The sequence below is a fragment of the Suncus etruscus genome, chromosome 6, assembly GCF_024139225.1.
Source record: "Suncus etruscus isolate mSunEtr1 chromosome 6, mSunEtr1.pri.cur, whole genome shotgun sequence".
NCBI classification, from domain to species: domain Eukaryota; kingdom Metazoa; phylum Chordata; class Mammalia; order Eulipotyphla; family Soricidae; genus Suncus; species Suncus etruscus.
In genome coordinates this window covers 50,342,815-50,363,876 of record NC_064853.1, presented here as the reverse complement: position 1 = coordinate 50,363,876, position 21,062 = coordinate 50,342,815, and the positions used below count along the sequence as shown (strand labels likewise).

The window sequence follows — 21,062 nt, the reverse complement described above, 5'->3', positions numbered from 1 at the left end:
TTGCCTTGCAGCTGATCCAAGACAGACTCAGATTCAATCCCCAGCATCCCATATGGTCCCCCAAGCCTGCCAGGAGTCATTTCTGAGCGAGGAACCAAGAGTAATTTCTGAGCCTCTCCAAGTATGGCCCCAAAATTAAAACAGACCAGAAAGATAGCATGGAGGTAAGGCATTTGCCTTGCATGCAGAAGGACAGTGGTTTGAATCCCAGCATTCCATATGGCCCCCTGAGCCAGCCAGGAGCAATTTCTGAGCGTATAGAGCCAGGAGGAACCCCTGAGCGTTGCAGGATGTGACCCAAGAAAACAAAACAAACAAAAAAACTAAAACCAAAAAAGAAATGAGTATAAACAAAACAAAAACATAAAGCACTGGAGTGATAGTACAATAGGTAGGGAACTTGCCTTGCATACAGACAACCCTGGGTTTGATCCCTGGCGCCCAATGTGGTACTCCGAGTCCAGCAGAGTGATTCCTGAGTGCAGAGCCAGAAGAAATAATCACAGGGTGAGGGGCTGGAGTGGTGGTGCGAAGCAGTAAGGCATCTGCCTTGCCGGTGCTAGCCTAGGAAAGACTGTGATTCGATCCCCTGGCATCCCATATGGTCTCCCAAGCCAGGAGTGATATCTGAGCGCATAGCCAGGAGTAACCCCTGCGCATTACCAGTTGTGGCCAAAAAAAAAAAAAAAAAAAAAAAAAGAACCACAGGGCGTGTCCCCCAAGCCAAAAGATAAATAAAGGATAGGATCCTTTTTTGGCAATGAAACAACCGAAGCTGGGAAAGCACTGGCTGAAGAATAACTTCAAAGAGAGGGAGCAGGGGATCCAGTTAAATGCCCCGCAAGGATCAAGTGACATTCTAGTTTTATAGGATTTTATACACTGATAGTTTTTTTTTTTTTTTTCAGGAAACTTGTGCATATTTTTTTGTTTTGTTTTGTTTTTGGGCCACACCAGGTGACACTCGGGTTACTCCTGGCTATGCACTCAGAAATCACTCTTGGCTTGGAGGACCATATGGGATGCCAGTGATCGAACCGTGGTCCTTTTTAGGCTAGTGCAGGCAAGGCAAGATGCCTTACCTTGCTGCTTGTGCTACTGCACCGGCCCCACTTGTGCATATTCTTTTTTTTTTTTTTGGCTTTTGGGTCACACCCGCCAGTGCTCAGGGGTTATTCCTGGCTCTACGCTCAGAAATTACCCCTGCAGGCTCGGGGGACCATATGGGATGCCGGGATTTGAGCCACCGTTTTTCTGCATGAAAGGCAAACGCTTTAGCTCCATGCTATCTCTCCAGCCCCATGTGCATATTAAGGGAGAAAGGCAAGCTTGTATGCATTGAGGTACCTGGACATGAATTCTACTGTGTAGTTTCCACTGGTTAGCCAGAGGCTTTGGTTCCTTATCAGGGTAAAAGCATTCTTAAGATTCTGTAGATCTTAAGATCTGCCCAGTCAGAGCCAACAGAATGCAACTGGGCAGCTTTACCCTGGGAAAGGCCGGCACACCCTCCAAACTGCAAGCCTCAGGCTAGTTTGTTTTTCCTAACCCCAGAGAGTCCATTTAAACTTTAAACCTTAGAGGCTTCTTTACAGCTTTTCAATGAGGAAGACCCTTTCCCTTATTCTTCTGGCCCATTTGGAAGGCAGCTGGGGACCTGGTTAACAGAGGTCTTTCTTCAGTTTCCTGGGAAAGAGCCTAAAACAGTCAGAGCTGTAGGAGAGAACAGTTCTTTTAAGCAGGGGTGCTATTTTCACTTACCTTCCTTTATACCCAGTAGGTATCATCTGAGTAGGATGAACACAGATGTGGATGTCTCTTTCTGCTTGTTCCTTAATCCCTTATTCCTCCACCTGCTGCCACCCACAGACCTTGCCTGGTCTTTGGCAGGGTCGGTGCTTATAATTGAAGTAAGGAACAAATGAATGCTTGCAAGACAAGTATTCTCCTCTCTCTCTCTCTCTCTCTCTCTCTCTCTCTCTCTCTCTCTCTCTCTCTCTCTCTCTCTCTCTCTCTCTCTCATAATTGCAGAGGCAAGTGCTTTTCCTCTTTGTTTTGTTTTGGGGTGCCACACCCTATGGTTTTCAAGGATTACTCCTGGTCTTGTGCTCAGAACTCACTCCAGAAGGACACAATTTGGGGATACCCCATAATATGGGGTGCTGGGAATTGGACCCAGGTCAGCTACATGCAAGACAAGTGGTCTACCTGCTGTCCATCACTCTGGTGTAATGTCCATATGCTTTTAAAAAGTGTTTTGTTTTCCATTAAAAAGTAAGGAACTAGGGACCGGAGAGATAGCACAACGGCGTTTGCCTTGCAAGCAGCCGATCCAGGACCTAAGGTGGTTGGTTCGAATCCCGGTGGCCCATATGGTCCCCCGTGCCTGCCAGGAGCTGTTTCTGAGCAGACAGCCATGAGTAACCCCTGAGCACTGCCAGGTATGGCCCCAAAACCAAAATAATAATAATAATAATAATAATAATAATAATAATGAAAAAAGTAAATACTTTTTTTTTTTTTGGTTTTTGGGCCACACCCGGCGGTGCTCAGGGGTTACTCCTGGCTGTCTGCTCAGAAATAGTTCCTGGCAGGCACGGGGGACCATATGGGACACCGGGATTCGAACCAACCACCTTTGGTCCTGGATCGGCTGCTTGCAAGGCAAATGCCGCTGTGCTATCTCTCCCGGCAAAAGTAAATACTTTAAAAAAAAAAAGTAAGGAACTTGAGGACCCAAGAAATAGCTCAAAGGACTGATCATCACCAACTATGACCTTCCCCTGACACAAACACCAGACAGAAGAACTTAAGAAACTTAAGAGCCGGGCCCGGAGAGATAGCACAGCCGCGTTTGCCTTGCAAGCAGTCAGGACCAAAGGTGATTGGTTCGAATCCCAGTGTCCCATATGGTCCCCCGTGCCTGCCAGGAGCTATTTCTGAGCAGACAGCCAGGAGAAACCGCTGAGCACTGCTGGGTGTGGCCCCAAAACAAAAACAAACAAACAGACAAACAAAAAAGAAACTTAAGAGCCTTGTGTCAGGAGTGGCCAGTGAAATTGCTGTGTGTGGGGGTGGGGTGGGGTGTAACGGGTTGCTTTTATGGCAGGAGAGTTGGGGGAGGTATAATGAGGAGGCTTCAAGATGGGACAGTGACTGGTCAACTCCATTGGACCTGAGTAAATAGTCTGACAGCTCTATGTGGGTCTCTGTCTCTGCAGTGGTATCCCTGCAGAGCCTCCTGTTTAGGGTTCTGTGCCTGAGTGGCTCTCCTCCAGCCAGTCTCTCTGGGTGGCTCACTGCTCTGGGCCATCTGAAGAAGCATTGTGCAAAGTTTCACTTCCCCTTTCCCAGAGTGCTAGAGGAGAGGAAAGTTCTCCTCTTCTGGCTGCCAAAACCTATTGAACTGAAGCCCCTTGTGTCTGTGGGCAGAGCCTGTGTCCTGAGGTTTCTAGTAACTTCTCTCAGTCCTAAAGAATCTCTTGACTACTTATCAATCACATGTAAACTGTGCTCTTTTTTCTTTTTTTTTTTTTTTTTTTTTTTTTTTGGTTTTTTTTTGGGGCCACACCCAGTAACGCTCAGGGGTTACTCCTGGCTATGTGCTCAGAAGTCGCTCCTGGCTTGGGGGACCATATGGGACACCGGGGGATCGAACCGCGGTCCGTCCAAGGTTAGCGCAGGCAAGGCAGGCACCTTACCTTTAGCGCCACCACCCAGCCCCTCTTTTTTCTTTTTTAATGAGACATAAGCTGTGCTCTGAAGGCGTTTTCCTAATCAGTTGGCTGGGCTGTTCATAGATCCCACCAGGTTACAATGAAACTCCACAGAAGCTACTATGATGCCCTTACCTAGTACTAGAAAACTTACCAAGCCCACATGAGCAGTTCACGCTAATCCTCCTGACTGCGTTCTGCATTAGGAGGATCACATCACATTTTATTTTTGATCGGAAAGGGGCATCCAGAAGCTAAGTGACTTGGCCCATCTCATAGCTGGTAAGTGGTTAGGTCAGAATCCACTCATGTTTGGTCTGGCTCCCTGTGTCTAGGCTTTGGGAGACAGCGGAGCAGCGGCGGGAGCTGGAAGCCTGCAGTTTTTCAGTCAGGATTCTGGGTTGGGTTTGGAACAGAACCAACAGCTGGAGATCAGCTGGCATGCCATTTTGAAAAGTAGTCAGGACTGTCCCTGAGCAACTGCTTCAGCCCTTACCATGCCATAGAGGTTCATATTAATTTCATATGGGAAACTGAGGCTCCAAGAGATGGAAGAAGTTTAAGTGGCAGTTAAAGTAGAGCAAAACCAGGATTCAAACCCAGTGTTCTCAGACTCCAGAACCACTCGGCTCCTTCCTGCCCTCATGAATAAACATAGCTACTATGAGTACATGAGTAAAATAGCTACTAGTAAATACTTAACCGAATGCCAATTTTTATTGTCCCACTTATCAGTCTTAATTTTTTTAATTATACTTTATTGAAACCATTGTGATTTAAAAAGTCCTTCATAGTTAAATTTTAGATATACAGTGAGTCAGGGCCATTCTCTCCACCAATGAACCCAGAGTACATATATACCACCACCCATTGCCAACTGGCCCATTTAAATTTAGATTGTTAAAAGTCTAGGTCTCTTGATTCTTTTTTTTTTTGGTTTGGTTTTTGGGCCACACCCGGCGGTGCTCAGGGGTTACTCCTGGCTGTCTGCTCAGAAATAGTTCCTGGCAGGCACGGGGGACCATATGGGACACCGGGATTCGAACCAACCACCTTTGGTCCTGGATCGGCTGCTTGCAAGGCAAACGCCGCTGTGCTATCCCTCCGGGCCCAGGTCTCTTGATTCTATTGTTGTCTTTGGCTTAGATATTTGGTTTTGTTCTTATTTTTTCTATACCAGTGCATCTGAGACAACTTGACCCCTGGCCCCCAGCCTTCCTTTTTTCCTTTCTTCTTAGTTTTATAGAAAAATGCAGAAATATGTGGTAAAACAAAGTAATCCATGTCCTAAGGTTCTATGAAAAAGGTGGTAGCCCCCTTGTTTTGTTTTATAGGGCAAGGATAGCACTGGGTTTGGGGGCCTCACCTGGCTTAGTGATCAGGAATTGCTCCTGGTATTAGTTAGAGGACCAGGCAGTGCTGAGGTCAGACCCAGGCATGCACTCTAGTCATCTGCTTTGCAGGGGCAATGCCAGACTCCCTAAAGTCCAGATGGAAGGGTCAAGAAATGAGGTCCACTCACACCTATATTCATTGCAGCACTATTTATAGTAGCCAGACTCTGGAAACAAACAAGATGCCCTTCAACAGATGAATGGCTAAAGAAACTGTGGTACATATACACAATGGAATATTATACAGCCATCAGGAGACATGAGTCATGAAATTTTCCTATACATAGATGTACATGGAATCTATTATGCTGAGTGAAATAAGTCAGAGGGAGAGAGATAGACGCAGAATAGTTTCACTCATTTATGGGTTTTAAGAAAAAGGGCCCAGAGAGATAGTACAGCGGCGTTTGCCTTGCAAGCAGCCGATCCAGGACCAAAGGTGGTTGGTTCGAATCCTGGTGTCCCACATGGTTCCCCGTGCCTGCCAGAAGCTATTTCTGAGCAGACAGCCAGGTGTAACCCCTGAGCACCGCCAGGTATGGCCCAAAAACCAAAAAAAAAAAAAAAAAGACATTTTTGCAACAATCCTCAGAGACAAAGAGGAGGGCTGGAAGGTCCAGCTCACTTGATGAAGCTTACAACAAAGAGTGGTGAGTGCAGTTAGAGAAATAACTACACTGAGGACTATAATAAACATGTGAATGAATGAGGGAAATGGAAAGCCTGTCCAGAGTACAAGTGAGGTGGGGTGGAGGGAGATTTGGGACATTGGTGGTGAAGGGGAGTGTTCTTTACATGACTGAAACCTAAACACAATCATGTTTGTAATCAAGGTGTTTAAATAAAAACATTTTTAATTGTTTTTTAAACAAGTAAAAAAAAAAAGAAAGAAAGAAATGAGGCCCAGGCCTTCCTAAATGCAAAACTTTATTTTCTCTCCAATTTGCCTACTACTTAGTTATAGGAACAGGAAAGCCAGCTGCTTCCCAGACGTTAGGGATTGCAATCTCACTGGAGAGACAGTGACTGCAAACTGTTCAGCCTGTGCCGAGTGTTGAGTTCTGAGACTGTTCAGATGAGTCATGAGAGCCCCGCAGGTAGATGTGGTGAGAGAAGCTGTTGGGAACTCAACAGGGAAGAGGGCATTCAGGGGAGCAGAGTCTGGGTGATTCAGGGCTTGGCAGGAGCAAAGGCTGTGAGAGAGAGCAAGAATAGGGCGCAGCAGCGTATATATTGATATTGAAATGGTGCAGAGATTAGCATGACCCCTGCATAAGAATGACATGCAAATTCTGAAGCATTCCCTATTTTTGAATAATTTAAGGAATTTATTATGAATCAACTCTGAAATGTTTACTAATATAAAATCTCAATGGAATAATGTCTGTTACTCCATAAGGTTTTAAGTAAACAAAATTTCCAAACAAAAATTAAACAACTTTAAAAATCAGTGCTAAAAATAAAAGAGGCTAGAACCAGTTGTGATAGCAAAACAAGAAGCTTGCCCTTGTTTTTAGGGAGACAATGAATTTTTGAGCTGGAATAGATTCAGAAAGGATCTCTACTTACTGGGGGGGGGGGGTGCACGCCTATCTCTGGTCAGGGCTTACTGCTCTCTCTGCATTCAGGAACACTCCTGGCCATATTCAGGGTACCATATTGTATGGCGGGGATTGCATTTGGAACTGAACTTGGATTGAGCTGCATGCAAACAAATGCCTTAATCCCTGTACTCTCTGGCTCCTCCAAAGAATTCTTTAGAGGTATGGGGTAGTGGGGGGTGGGACTAAAAGGCAGACGTCCTGGGAGCAAGCGGTGTCAGGGGAAGCTGTTTGGAGGTGCAGTCTGACGTGGGCCGGGGTATTGGACTTAGAGGAAGAAAGATTATGAAGGAAATGTATCTCCAGATGGATGACTGACCAGGCAAAAGAGGGAGAAGGACAACACTTCCTTAATATGGAGTCCTCTTTGTCTGCCAGGCACTGTGTGTGTGTGTGTGTGTGTGTGTGTGTGACCAGATTCTTTGGCCATTTTTTTTGGTTGTGTGTGTGTGTGTGTGTGTGTGTGTGTGTGTGTGTGTGTGTGACACCAGATTCTTTGGCCATTTTTTTTTTTTTTTGGTTTTTGGGTCAGACGCGGCAGAACTCAGGGGTTACTCCCAGCTCTACACTCAGAAATAGCTCCTGGCATGCTCGGGGGACCATATGGGATGCCGGGATTCAAACCACCGACCTTCTGCATGTGAGGCAAACACCTTACCTCCATGCTATCTCTCTGGCCCCGTTTTTTTGGTGTTTTTTGTTTGTTTGTTTGTTTGTTTTGGGGGGGTCATACCCGGCAGCGCTCAGGGGTTACTCTTGGGTCTATGCTCAGAAATTGCTCCTGGCTGGCTCAGGGGACTATATGGGATGCCGGGATTCGAATCACCAACCTTCTCTATGCAAGGCAAAAGCCTTACCTCCATGCTATCTCTCTGGCACTTGGCCATTTTTTTTAAATAACCAAGACTATGGGTCGGAGAGATAGCATGGAGGTAAGGCGTTTGCCTTGCATACAGAAGGTCGGTGGTTCGAATCCCGGCATCCCATATGGTCCCTAGAGCCTGCCAGGAGTGATTTCTGAGCATAGTGTCAGGAGTAACCCCTGAGCACTGCCGGGTGTGACCAAAAAAAAAAAAAAAAATTAACCAAGACTAGAGCTGGAAAGATAGTACAGTAAGGAAGGTGTTTGGTTCAAATATGATCAATCCGGGATTGATCCCCAGCATCCCATGTGGTTCCCCAAGCACTACCAGAAGTAATTCCTTCTGGTATTATAATATCCCCCTGATGCAGAGCCAGGAGTAACCCCTGAGCTCCACCTGGTATGGACACACACACACACACACACACACACCCCAGAAAAAAAGAACTAAGACCATCATCTGAGGCACATTTTTCAAGTATGTATGTCAGGTGCTGTCTGACTCACTCTCTGTTCTTTCCTCTCTTGGATTGTGCCACTGACAGAAATCAGGAAGCAGGTGGGGCAAATGTCACTCATTGGACATTGGACAGTTAAGACCTCCAGCACTGGCTTTGGAAGCGGGTTCACATTGACTATCTAGCTCAGTGTTTCTCAGTCGCCTTCTGATCAGGGCCTCCTTCCAGCCATTTTTGTCTTTCTATGGCCCTCCTCCCCAACTGTTTGGTCTCCTAGTCTTTTTTTTTTTTTTTTTTTTTTTTTTTTGGTTTTTGGTTTTTGGACCACACCCAGCGGTGCTCAGGGGTTACTCCTGGCTGTCTGCTCAGAAATAGCTCCCGGCAGGCACGGGGGACCGACCATATGGGACACCGGGATTCAAACCAACCACCTTTGGTCCTGGATCGGCTGCTTGCAAGGCAAACGCTGCTGTGCTATCTCTCCAGGCCCTGGTCTCCTAGTCTTAATGCCATTACCACCCATTTATGCAATACGGAGCTTGATGCTGAGCTTGGGTCCATCCTTTGAGTGAAGTCTCCTTAGCTAGTCCCTGTAGATAGTGATGCTCCCTAGTCCCAACCATCACTCAAAAAGATGGTGTATCTTCCTTGTCCCCCATTCTGTAAGCTCCTATACATATGCTCTTTGTGCCTCCCCTCAAATAGGAACATGTTTCCCCTCCTGGTTTGCTCTCCATTTAGTGGCTGATCAGACAGAGGCCTGCTGATGTGAAATGGGTTCCCAGCCTCCTTCCTAAAGGCATCATCAGAAGATGGGTTCTGGGTTTATGAGTCCTCACTTTATGAGAAGTGAGGTTCAGAGACATTCATTTTAATTCAGATTTACACAACACTTAATGGAAAAAGCAGATTTCCACTTGCTGAAGCCTAACACCCAACCCTGTTCTTTACCTGCTAATGACTAGGGGTTTGGGTTTTTTGTGTTGGTTTGGTTTGGTTTTGGGACCACACCTGGCAGTGCTTAGGGCACCTGTCTCTGTACTCAGGGATCACTCCCGGTGGTACTTAGGTGGCCATATAAAGGTGCAGTGGGTTGAACCCAGGTCTGCTGTATACAAGGAAAATGCTTTACTTCTGTACTATCTCACCAGCTCCCCACTGACTTTTTTTTGTTTGTCAGTTTAGTTTTGTGTTTTTTAGGCCACACCTAGTGGTGCTCAGGGCTTATTCCAGGCTCTGATTTCTAGAATTGCTTTCTTTGGGTTTGGGAGACCTATGGGGTGCTAGGGATTGAACCCAGGTGTAAATCAAATGCTGGACTCACTGTGTATCACTCTGTGCCCACCCCTTTCCCTAATGGTTGTAAGGAAGAATTGGTTGGGAGTCTGTTTTGGAGGTCTCTCCCAAGTTCAGGAGATTTGGAGACCCCTCCCAAGATTTTGGAGATCTATTACTAGTGGGAGTGAAGTGGGGTGGGGAAGTATACTGTCTCTCTGGCCATCAGTTTCATGGTGACTGTGCTGTGCTCAAGCTAAAGCCAGAACAGCCTTGAGTCATTGAAGGCAAATAGCCAGACTGGAGCTACTATCCTAGGATGGATTCAGAGCTGGGGACACATGGCAGTCCTGGGTGATGCTTATAGCTCTGTCTAGGAAATCCTGCACTCTGGAAGGCCAAGAGCTCCCATGGGTGAAAAGGTGGTTTTTCTCTTGGCAAGTACAGGCTCCTGTTCCATTGGCACACAACTGTCTTACACCAGTGACTGTAGTGTTCTGCTTTTTCTTTTCTTTTCTTTTTTTTTTGTTTTTTTTTTTGGGCCACACCTGGTGACGCTCAGAGATTACTCCTGGCTATGCGATCAGAAATCGCTCCTGGGGGACCATATGAGATGCTGGGGGATCTAATTGCAGACCGTCTTAGGTTAGCGCGTAGCAAGGCAAACGCCCTACCGCTTGCGCCACTGCTCTCGCCCCAAAGCCTACAGCACCCAGTATTCCTAGGCAGTCTCCCATCTAAGTACTAACCAGGCCTGACCCTGCTTAGCTTCCAAGATCAGACGAGATCGGATGCGTTCAGGGTGTGTGGCTGTAGATATTCTGCTTTTTCTTTTTCTTTTGTTGGCTTGTTTTTGTGCCACACCTGGTGGTACTCAGGACTTACTTTTGGTTCTGCACTCAGGGAACACACCTTGTGGGGTTTAGGTGACCATATGGAATGCCAGGTATTGAACCTAGGTCAGTGTATGCAAGGCAAGCACCTTATCAGCTGTACTGTTACTCTGGCCTCAAGATTTTGTTTTTGTTTGGTTTTGGGGGGGGGGGGCCACACGGGACTGTGCTTAGGGATCATTCCTGGCAGAATTCAGAGGATCACATTAGAGTTGGCTAATGTTGGCTAATGGAAGGGCCTAAACCCCTGGACTATCTCTGTGGCCCTTAAGTTAGATTACTTTTGATAAAGACCAGGTAGAGAATCTTGTATATGTTCTATATACCAATCCCAATTGTTTCCTCATAGAGTTGTTTACTTATTTTATTTATTTTGTCTTTTTTGGGGGGGCACACCCAAGGGCTCTCAGATTACTCTGGCTCTGCACTTGTGGAATCACTCCTGGCAGGCTAGAGAAACCTTATATGGGATGCCAGGGATCAAACACAGGTTGGCCGCATGCAAGGCAAATGCCCTACCCATAGTGCTTTTGCTCCGGATCTTATTTGACTTTTGAATCATACCCAGTTGTGTTCAGAGACTGGTACTCCCAGTTCTGTCCTCAGACAGTCGTTCAAAGTGGTGTTAAGAATTGAGCCTGATCCTCCAGGATACAACCCATTGAGCTCTTTATTTCTGGCCTATAAAATGATTTGCTTAGAAACTGGAACTTAAGAGACCTGTACTATGGAGATAGCACAGCAGACAGGGCATTTGCCTTGCACACTGCCAACATGGGTTCTATCTCGAGCATCTCACATGGTCCCCTGAGCTTGCCAGGAGTGATTCCTGAGCGCAGAGCCAGGAGTAACACCTAAGCACCGAAAGGTCTGGCTCAAAAATAGGGGCTGGAGCGGTGGCGCAGAGAGGTAAGGCATCTGCATTGCTGGCGCTAGCCTAGGACGGACTGTGGTTCAATCCGCTGGCGTCCCATATGGTCCCCCAAGCCAGGAGCAATTTCTGAGCGCATAGTCAGGAGTAACCCCTGAGCGTCATTGGGTGTGGCCCCAAAAAACAAAAGAAACAAAAGAAACTGGAACTTAGGAACTGGCAGGGTTGATAGTACAGCGGGTAGGGCATTTGCCTTGCACACAGCCAACCCAAGTTTGGTCCCTGACATCCCAAATGGTCCCTGAGCACTACCAGGAATAATTCCTGAGTGCAGAGCCAGGAATAACCTTTGAGTACCTCCAGGTGTGGCCCACAAACTAAAACAAACAGAAGGAAGGAAGGAAGGAAGGAAGGAAGGAAGGAAGGAAGGAAGGAAGGAAGGAAGGAAGGAAGGAAGGAAGGAAGGAGGGAGGGGCCGGGCGGTGGCGCTGGAGGTAAGGTGCCTGCCTTGCCTGCGCTAGCCTAGGACGGACCGCGGTTCGATCCCCCGGCGTCCCATATGGTCCCCCAAGAAGCCAGGAGCAACTTCTGAGCGCATAGCCAGGAGTAACCCCTGAGCGTCATAGGGTGTGGCAGAAAGAAAGAAAGAAAGAAAGAAAGAAAGAAAGAAAGAAAGAAAGAAAGAAAGAAAGAAAGAGAGAGAGAGAGAGAGAGAGAGAGATAGAGAAAGAAAGAAAGAAAGAAAGAAAGAAAGAAAGAAAGAAAGAAAGAAAGAAAGAAAGAAAGAAAGAGAGAGAAAGAAAGAAAGATAGAAAGAGAGAGAGAAAGAAAGAAAGAAAGAGAGAGAGAAAGAAAGAGAGAGAAAGAAAGAAAGAGAGAGAAAGAGAGAAAGAAAGAGAGAGAAAGAGAAAGAAAGAAAGAGAGAGAGAAAGAGAAAGAAAGAGAGAGAAAGAGAAAGAGAAAGAAAGAAAGAGAGAGAGAGAAAGAGAGAAAGAAAGAAAGAGAAAGAGAGAGAAAGAGAAAAAAAGAAAGAGAGAGAAAGAGAGAAAGAAAGAGAGAGAAAGAAAGAAAGAGAGAGAGAAAGAGAGAAAGAAAGAAAGAAAGAGAGAGAGAGAAAGAGAGAAAGAAAAAGAAAGAAAGAAAGAAAGAAAGAGAGAGAGGGAGGAAGGAAGGAAGGAAGGAAGGAAGGAAGGAAGGAAGGAAAGAAGGAAAGAAGGAAAGAAGGAAAGAAGGAAAGAAGGAAAGAAAGAAAGAAAGAAAAGAAGCTGGATCTTACAGCTGGGCCCACTCAGATGTACCTGGCCTCCTCAGCCTTTCTGGTGCATCTTCACAGCTCGCCCATCAGAGTTTAGGAAAGCTGCAGCATGTGAGCAGGGTTGGATTTTTTGCACTGCTTCACAACAGGTGGCAAAAAGCAGTAGCCACTCTTACCGCTCTCCCTGCCTTAGGTGGTCTTTCATCTCCTTGTTGGTCCCTGAAAATAGTTTCCTTAATGCTTCTCTTTTTCTCAACCAACGGATGGTGATGATTGACCCCAGCAGGGGCTCCTGACCTTAGGCTACCCTGGACACCTCTATCTTCTCTTTTCTCATCCTAGACAACACAGGCAGCTCTACTTACAGGCCACCGCCTCGGACTCGGGAGGTGATGATCAATGGGCAGATGGTGAAGCTGAAGTACTGCTTCACTTGCAAGATGTTTCGGCCACCCCGGACCTCTCACTGCAGTGTCTGTGACAACTGTGTGGGTGAGTAGGAGACAGTAGGGAGGTGTGGCAGATATTCATAGGGCATGGGGGCCAGAAGTCTGGGCCACCCATATTTGCCTTCTCAAATAGTGTCTCAAGTAGGTCAGAATGAGTCTTTGAGATTGACCAATGATGTCTTCATATCCGCCCAGATTTGTTAATTCCTTCTCCCAGCTCTGAGCTGGGGGAGCCTTCTCCCAGGCTTCAGTTTAATCTTTAGTAGGCCCAAGAGCCCAAGAAGCAGAAGCTGGAACAGAAACATTCTCTAAATGTTTGTCCTTCAGAGGATATTTCCCACCCAGGGACCTTGTTCCCAGAATTTGGGAGAGACCTGAACCTGGAAATCGAAGTTGAGCTGATGAAGCAGAGAAGATGTTGCCAGAATAGGGTGCTAAACTGCTGACACGCAGCCACATTGGTTACTGGGGAACTGAATTTGTTTCCTCCCCTCTCCCTGTTCTCCAGAGGCCAGACAGTTCCAAGGAGGAGCTGGGTGTGCCCCAAGGAGCGTGTCATAAGGCAGCACTGTGGGAGACCGGGCAAGCTGAGCCACAATGACTGAGCACAGTGCCCAGCAATGAGCTCATCGTGCCCACTCAGCACCCCGCAGCGAGTGGCTGGGGAAACACCCTGACAGCCTCTGCTGGTGACTCAGTGGGTGGTGTCCATCCCTGAGAACTGCCCCCACCTAACCTGATGACAGCATAAGCCTTGGCTGAAGGCCTACCACAGCCCACAGGGGACTTCCCTCACTTATCCCACCCCAGGGACATGGCTGCTGTGAACTCAGGCCTTCAAGGCCTCTCCTCTGCCAGTGTTGAAGCCCAGTCCCTCCCTGGGTCTCGAGCTTCAGAGCCAGATGAGAGGTTTCTGGTTGATGTACTGCATCCAGGGTAGTAGACCAGCAACCAGGATTTCTTTGTCACTCATCTTTGTATCAAGAACTGCCCCAATGGGGCTGGAGAGATATCACAGCGGTAGGGTGTTTGCCTTGCACATGGCTGACCGAGGACAAGCCCAAGTTCGATTCCCGGCATTCCATATGGTCCTCTGAGTCTGCCAGGAGTGATTTCTGAGCGCAGAGCCAGAAGTAACCACTGAGCGCCACCAGGTGTGGCTCAAAAATGGAAAAAAAAAAAAAAAAAGAAAAAGAACTGCTGGAGTTCAGCTCAGTGTGAGGCTGCACAGGCACCCTCCTCCCAGAAAGAGCTTATAATTGGCCAGTCCAGTAGCATAAATAAACACAAAAACACATAGGCCAAGTGCTGCTAAAGCTGAATTCCTGGATCACAAGAATTCTCCTGTGCTACTCTCCAAAGGAAGTAGCTGGCACTGGTGCAGGAACTGGGAAGAACATACAGGCAGGGGAGCTGCCAGAAAGAAGTGAGGGATGTCAGAGCACCTGAGGGTCGGGAAGGGGAAGGAGGTACCAGTACCAGCTCTGACATGAGGCATTTGCCCACATCTGCCCTGACTCTGCTCCGTTGGCCCCTTTCCAGAACGGTTCGACCATCACTGCCCCTGGGTAGGCAACTGTGTGGGGAAACGGAACTACCGCTTCTTCTATGCGTTTATTCTCTCCCTCTCCTTCCTGACGGCCTTCATCTTCACCTGTGTGGTCACCCACCTGACACTGCGTGAGTGGGGATGAGGACAGGGGTGGGAGTCTGGGCAGGGGCAGCAGTTGGGAGGTCATAGTGGACTAACCCTCTGAGCTTTGCCCACTCCCATTTCTTCTTCCACAGGCTCTCAGGGAAGCAACTTCCTCTCCACTCTGAAGGAGACACCAGCAAGATATCCTTTGTGGGCTGTAATACTTGCTGGGTGTCCTTTAGGATAGTATCCCTCACTCATCCTGTACTAGAAAGCCTTGTAGAGGGCCAGAGCCATAGCACAGTGGGTAGGGTATTTGCCTTTCACGTGGCCAACCCAGGTTCGATCTCTGGCATTCTATATGGTCCACTAAGCCTGCCAGGATTGATTTCTGAACACAGAGCCAGGAGGAGTTCCTGAGCAATGCCAGGTGTGGCCCCAAAACAAAACAAAAAGGCCTGGGAGAGCCTGTCTGAAATGGGCTGTTAGTGGGCTAGTTATTTATTTATTTGTTAGTTAGACTTTGAATCCCATCCAGGGCTGTAGCTCAGTAGTAGAGCACTGTCTCGCAGTTGTGAGGCTTTGATTCTGAACCCAAGCTCTGAAAGAACATTGGGCCCCCGTCCCAGCCACAGATCACTGTGCTTGGCCTCCACAAGCCATTTTCTACCAGCCATCTTCCTGGGTTTATCCTTGCCCTTGAGGGACGCCTGATCCCTGCTTAGAGTCCAGGAGGGGAGATCCTGTTGTGAAGTGGTGACAGGGTCTCAGGCAGGTCATTGCTGGTTGCCTTCCCAGAGAAATGGCTGCAGGAAGGCTGGGCCAGTGGGCTGAGGTGCAGACCTGCCCGTGTCTCCCATGGCTCCTTAACTTCCCATCCACTGTTCTGGAGCTGGTGATCTGCTTCTTTTCCATCTGGTCCATCCTGGGCCTCTCAGGGTTTCACACTTACCTCGTCGCCTCCAACCTGACAACCAACGAAGATGTGAGTATGCCTGTTGCAGCCCCTCTTCTAGATGGTATCCTCTCGGAGACAAATCGAGGGTGCCACTGCTGACACCCTTTGGGGAGTCAGGACTGATGGGGAGGGGGGGCGAAGCATCATCCTTGTCTTTCAGTGCTCACACTTGTTTTTGTTTACATTTCCAGTTCTTTCACTTTCTTTGGGCCCTTCAGCCAGCTCTGAGGTCAAGGAACAGGCTTGACTTGGCAGGCAAGAGCCAAGATAGTTGCCCAGAAGCTGTGACTGAGGGCTCTGTGCCACCATATTGCACTACTGGGGCAGTATGTTACTTCTTTCAGGATGTTCCTCAGACCCCCTGAGACATTCTTCATTTTTGGAGGGACATACCTCATCTGGCAGTGCTGGGGCTCCCACATACATAGCATACACCCTTGCCCTTTGAGCCACCTCCCTGCCCTCCTCTTTTCTCAGTGAGGAGGTGTCCAGGCCAGACAGTGAGACTCTACTTCCCTCCCTGGTGCTGCCTCATAGACACTCCCCCTCACAGAGCAGTTGGAGCACCCACTATGTGCCTTGCACTGGGCCAGCCCTGACCACGCCATAAAAAAAGCAAGTGAGAGAAAAAGAAAAGCACAGATAAGTAAGAAAGAACCTGGAGCAAGTGATACAGCAGGTAGGACACTTACCTTGCATGTGGCTGATTTGGGTTCCATCCAGTACCCCAGATGGTCCCTCAAGCCCTGCCAGAAGTGATCCATGAGAGCAGAATCTGGAGTAAGCCCCGAACACCACCTGAACACCCCAAAATGAAACAAAGCAAGTGATGGCATCTGTTCTGCCCCTGTAGCCCATTGTGAGACCTGTTAATAAGAGTAAATGGAAGTCACAACCCAGCCTGTCATTTTTGTTGGAGAAACAAATATGCCACATATGCCAGAATGTCCAGTGCTGGTGACTGGTACAGAGTAGGAAGTGGCTCAGCATCTCCAATGGGGTCCAGGCTGGGTCCTGCAGCATAGGTTCTTTATGAGCAGAATTGTTTGGAAAATGCCTGGTAAGTCAGGCCCCTTGACTGATGAGAGCCTCAAGCCTCAAGTTTTCCTATCAAGTTTCTCCGTGAAGTTTTCAAGAGATCCTCTCTTGTTTTGTTCTTGAATGCTGGTTAGGGCCTCCTGATCTCTGCTGGGTAACCCATGCATCACATAGTCCCCATATCTTCACTACATGTTCCTGAATTAAAAATCTGGATCCAGGGGCTGAAGAGATAGCACAGCAGTAGGGTGTTTACCTTGCACACAGCTGACCCAGGACAGATGGTGGTTCGAATCCCAGCATCCCACATGGTCCTCTGAGCCTGCCAGGAGCTATTTCTGAGCGCAGAGCCAAGAGGAACCCCTGAGCACCTCCAGGCATGACCCAAAACCCAAAATAAACAAAAATTTGGATCCAGAATTTCCTTGTTTTTCATCTCAAGGCCTCACCCTAGAAAAGTATGCTGGAAATAGGTACCTGACCCATGAGGCTGGAGAGGTACAGTGAGTAGAACTCTTGACACACCGTCGACCTGACTTCAGTCACCAGTACCCAATTTGGTCCCACAAACACTACCAGGAATGATCCCTGACCACAGAGCCAGGTGTTACTCCTCAGCCACATAAGGTGTGGCCCCAAAACAAAAAAGTTACCTGACCCAGACCTTCCTGCTTGCAGATCAAAGGCTCATGGTCCAGCAAGAGGGGTGGTGAGTCTTCAGTCAATCCCTACAGCCATAAAAGTGTTATCACCAACTGCTGCTCCATTCTCTGCGGCCCCCTACCTCCCAGGTAAGCTGAGAGGGCTTAGAAAGGTCACAGCGCCAACCTGGCTACCTCTCCAAGTTCTGAATGCTTGTAGGCCTCTCCCAGTGCTGAACATGCCCTCAGATCTGAGTGCTAGTGTCCCCTGCTGGGAGCAGTCAAGGCATTTATTCTGTGAAAGCATATGTCCTTTAATTCTGTGCTCATTGTAGAAGCAAATAAAAATATCAAAGAGAGGGAGCAGGAGTGACAGCACAGCGGATAGGGCTTTTTGCCTTGCATGCAGCCGACCCAGGTTCGATGCCAGTGTCCCTATTGTTCCCTAAGCCTGCCAGAAGTGATTCCTGAGGACCATGGGTGTGGGCTCCTCAAAAAATCAGAGGTATGAGGTATCACTGTAATCTTACTCCTCAGCGATAATTGTAGTTTATTAATGCTTGTCTAGATTTTGATACTTCTGGTGCTGTTGCCATTCCCCAGCTCAGTCCAACTCACTTCACCTCATCCCAACTGTGATGTGCCCCCTCCTTCCGGGCAGCAGGGGGCGCCAGAGCTCCAGGACAGGCATTAAATTACCATGGACACTGGCTGCCCAGGATGCCAGCCTCTGCCCTGGGAGGGAGGGATGGAAGGAGGATTTCGACTATCTCCAGTGCATATCTTTTTTTTGTTTTGTTTTCTTTTTTTTGGGGGGGGCACACCCAGCGGTGCTCAGGGGTCACTCCTGGCTGTCTGCTCAGAAATAGCTCCTGGCAGGCACGGGGGACCATATGGAACACCGGGATTCGAACCAACCACCTTTGGTCCTGGATTGGCTGCTTGCAAGGCAAACGCCGCTGTGCTATCTCTCCGGGCCCATCCAGTGCATATCTTCTTGTTTCTCCCTCCCATGTAGTCTAGCTCCTTGACCATCAACCAGAAAAGATGTGCTTTAAGTTAACAATAAATTCTTTGACCAAAAGCAGATGTCCAGAATCCTTCCAGAAGGCACCTCCTGTGGAAGGTAGCTCCTCTCTCTGTAGTCTTCCCTGGACAGCGAGACAGTCTTGACATGCAGCCCTGGCCTCAAGTTCTGGGGTCTGCAGGGCCCTTCAGTATACCTCTTTATTTGTGTTTTAAAAGCCTAATTGACCGGAGGGGATTTGTGCAGTCCGACACCATGTTGCCCTCGCCTGTCAGAAGTGACGATCCTGCCTTCGGAGCCAAGCCTGACGCCAGCATGGTAGGAGGCCACCCCTGAATCGACTCAGTTTTTGCCAGCCTCTGGCCAGTCCACCCCTCTGCACTCAGCTGCCAGGACCCACCCTGCACCATCCAGGGGAGCAGAGCTGCCAGACTCCAGTCTTGTCATATTTATTTCCCACCCTGCCTGGCTTCCCGAACCCTTCCTGCTCTTTGGCTGTACCCTCTGCTCCTAAAATCAGGTTCCTATGGGCTGGGGCCCATGTGCCCTCAGCTGATGAGTGACAGGAGAGAGGGCAAAGGGCACTATGCCTGGTCTGCCTGGCCCTGAGCACCTGAGGGTGCAACTGAGTGGGATTCCAAGAGGGGTCCTGGCCATGCTGAGCTGGGCCCTGGGGGCAGTGTAGGATCTTTCAGATGGTCTCTATTTGTTCTTCCATGGATCTATGGGAATTTTTTGGTCTGTACTTGGCCAGTCAGATGGAGCTGGAATTGCAAGTAGAAAAGGCAGCATTGGGTGGAGGGCGGCAACCTGCTTGGCCTTGGTGGCACACTAGGAAGACTGGGCCTTGCCCTCTCTGCTGTGGAGGGCTCTGCAAGAGACCCAGCTTGAACCTCCCATCTGAACCTCCACCTCCTGCCCAAGTAAGGTCTGGGGAAAGGCAGGTTTTATTCCTGCTGGCAGTACTTGAAACGGGTTTATTAATGCTGGGTATTTTGCACAATTTTATAGACCTCTTTTCTACGTAGCACTTTTTAAATGGAAGAAAATAAAGCAGCCCCACTGCTCTCTGAGTAATGCCAGGGGACATGCTCTCAGAAGGCAGCTGGTTTTAGTAAGTTTAGTACGAGGCCTCCTGGCTCGGGGTGCGTGTAAGAATGTGTGCATGCGAGCGTGTGTGCACCTGCCCACTTGTGTGTGGCGATTCTCACCTCCCTTGGGCTGCCCCATCTTCCTTGAGTGTGAGCCAGCAGCAGCAAGAACAGCCTGAGCCATGGTGATGGGAGCATGTGCATTGGTCATAAGACCCCCATGCCCCTGCTGAGCACCCATCTTCCTCTTCTCTCCATGTACTTCAGAGAATCAGTGACTAAAACTCTGACGCCACCACTACCCTGCCCTCCCCCAGCACCCCCACCCAACCCACTGGTTAGGCTTCCGCCTGGTACATGTCCAGACGAGCTGGGACTGGGTGTGGTAGATGGGGTAATGGCTGTGGGGAGCGGCTGCCTCTGACAGGCCATACCCCCTTCTCAGCTCTGAGCATGGCACCCAGTGCTGAGGCAAGGGGACAGGGCACTCCTGCCACTGGCACCCTCCATCCAGAAGCAAGGAAGGAAGGAAAAGGTGGGGTAAGAGGCAAGGGAAGAGTGGCTGACTTGGAGCAGGAGCAGTAGTACAAATGGTAGGACGCTTTCCTTGCATGTGAATGACCCAGGTTCGAATTCTGTCATCCCATATGGTCCCCTGAGCACTGCCAAGAGTGGTTCCTGAGTGCAGAAACAGGAATAACCCCTAAGCATTGCTAGGTGTGGCCCCAAAACAAGAAGAGTGACCAACTCGGGGCCAGACATAGGATGCTTCTTTGCTAGGAGTTCTCATTCCTTATCAGAATTATGGAAGACTGTCCCTCTGTCACTTGGCCTTCAGGTGGGATAGCAGCATAATAGTGTTGTAGCTTGTTTCTTGCATCTTGTCCTACCTTGCTCTGGAGGCTCTTGGGTCACACGAAGCTGAGAAGTGGCAGCCACAGTGGTCCCCAATTGATCAAGGTTCTCCCAGTGAGGCCACAGTGGCCCTGGGAGTCAGGCAGAAGCTGACTAGAGAAAGCGATTCCCACGTACCTTCTACTATTTAAACCAGTATTCTTGTTCTTGCTTGTAATAAAACTTCTGTTTATAAGAGTTGATTTGCTTTGGTTTGGTTTTTTCTTTGCTAGGCTTCAACTGGCAACCCTCAGTTCTCTCTGCCAGCTGCTCTATCCCAGGGTTCCAGACAAGGCAGCTGGGGCCTGCTAGAACTTAATACAGGTTCCCTCTGCAGACAGGTCTGTCTGTCAGATGAAGGCAGAATAGAGAATCAGCTGTGCCCTGCAGGCTGTCCCCTCTTCTTTGCCTCTTGGTCCTAGACATCTAGATTTTCCCCTGCTTTCCTTCTCCTTTGAACCCACATGATCACTCAATCCAGGTTGAAAGCTGGGGCCTCCCCAGCCTCCCATACCTGGGCAGCAGGGCCCAGCCAGACACCACCTAACCCTGGCCTGCCTCTCCGGTATCTCCCCAGGAGGACACCTGTCAGGACTTTGCCATCTCCTGCACAGCCTGAGGGCAGCTAACAGGCCTCTTGGCAAGGGTTAGCTGGTAAGACTGTCTCTCCCTGTCAGCCAGTGCTATTTGCTTTCCCCACACATCATCTCGTCCTCATTGCATGCCTTACCCACTCCTGGAGCCATTCATCTATCTGGTGTGTGGTGTGGTGTGGTGTGGTGTAGTGTGTGTGCTGGGGTGGCAGGCCCCCTGGGCTCTCCTTGAGCAGGATGGGGTGTGGGGATAACAGCCCAACTTTTCCGGACTGAGAAAGTAGCTTTGCCCAAAGCAGCTCTCATGCCCAGCAGAAGGGAAGGGTGAGGCCAGGAGAGGGTGGCAGACCTGGTCCCGGGTGCCTGGGCATGTCCTGCGGGGTGGTGGTGGGTCAAGCCCAGTTCACTCT

The 21,062-nt window shown here is 48.9% G+C and overlaps 1 protein-coding gene and 2 pseudogenes across 1 annotated transcript in view; 2 read left to right on the top strand and 1 right to left on the bottom strand.

Moving 5' to 3' along the window:
* ZDHHC18 (zinc finger DHHC-type palmitoyltransferase 18) overlaps positions 1-20,257 on the top strand; it is a 33,076-nt gene extending 12,819 nt beyond the window's left edge. Inside the window, exons 3-8 of the mRNA XM_049775195.1 lie at positions 12,668-12,817; positions 14,317-14,454; positions 14,563-14,611; positions 15,293-15,395; positions 17,085-17,197; positions 18,293-20,257. Coding sequence (XP_049631152.1) covers positions 12,668-12,817; positions 14,317-14,454; positions 14,563-14,611; positions 15,293-15,395; positions 17,085-17,197; positions 18,293-18,410 — 671 coding nt within the window. The 3' untranslated portion in view covers positions 18,411-20,257. The remainder of the gene's footprint in view (positions 1-12,667; positions 12,818-14,316; positions 14,455-14,562; positions 14,612-15,292; positions 15,396-17,084; positions 17,198-18,292) is intronic.
* On the top strand, positions 6,327-6,422 carry LOC126012400 (uncharacterized; annotated as a pseudogene).
* Positions 10,007-10,124, bottom strand: LOC126012875 (uncharacterized; annotated as a pseudogene).
* Positions 20,258-21,062: the final 805 nt, after the last annotated feature.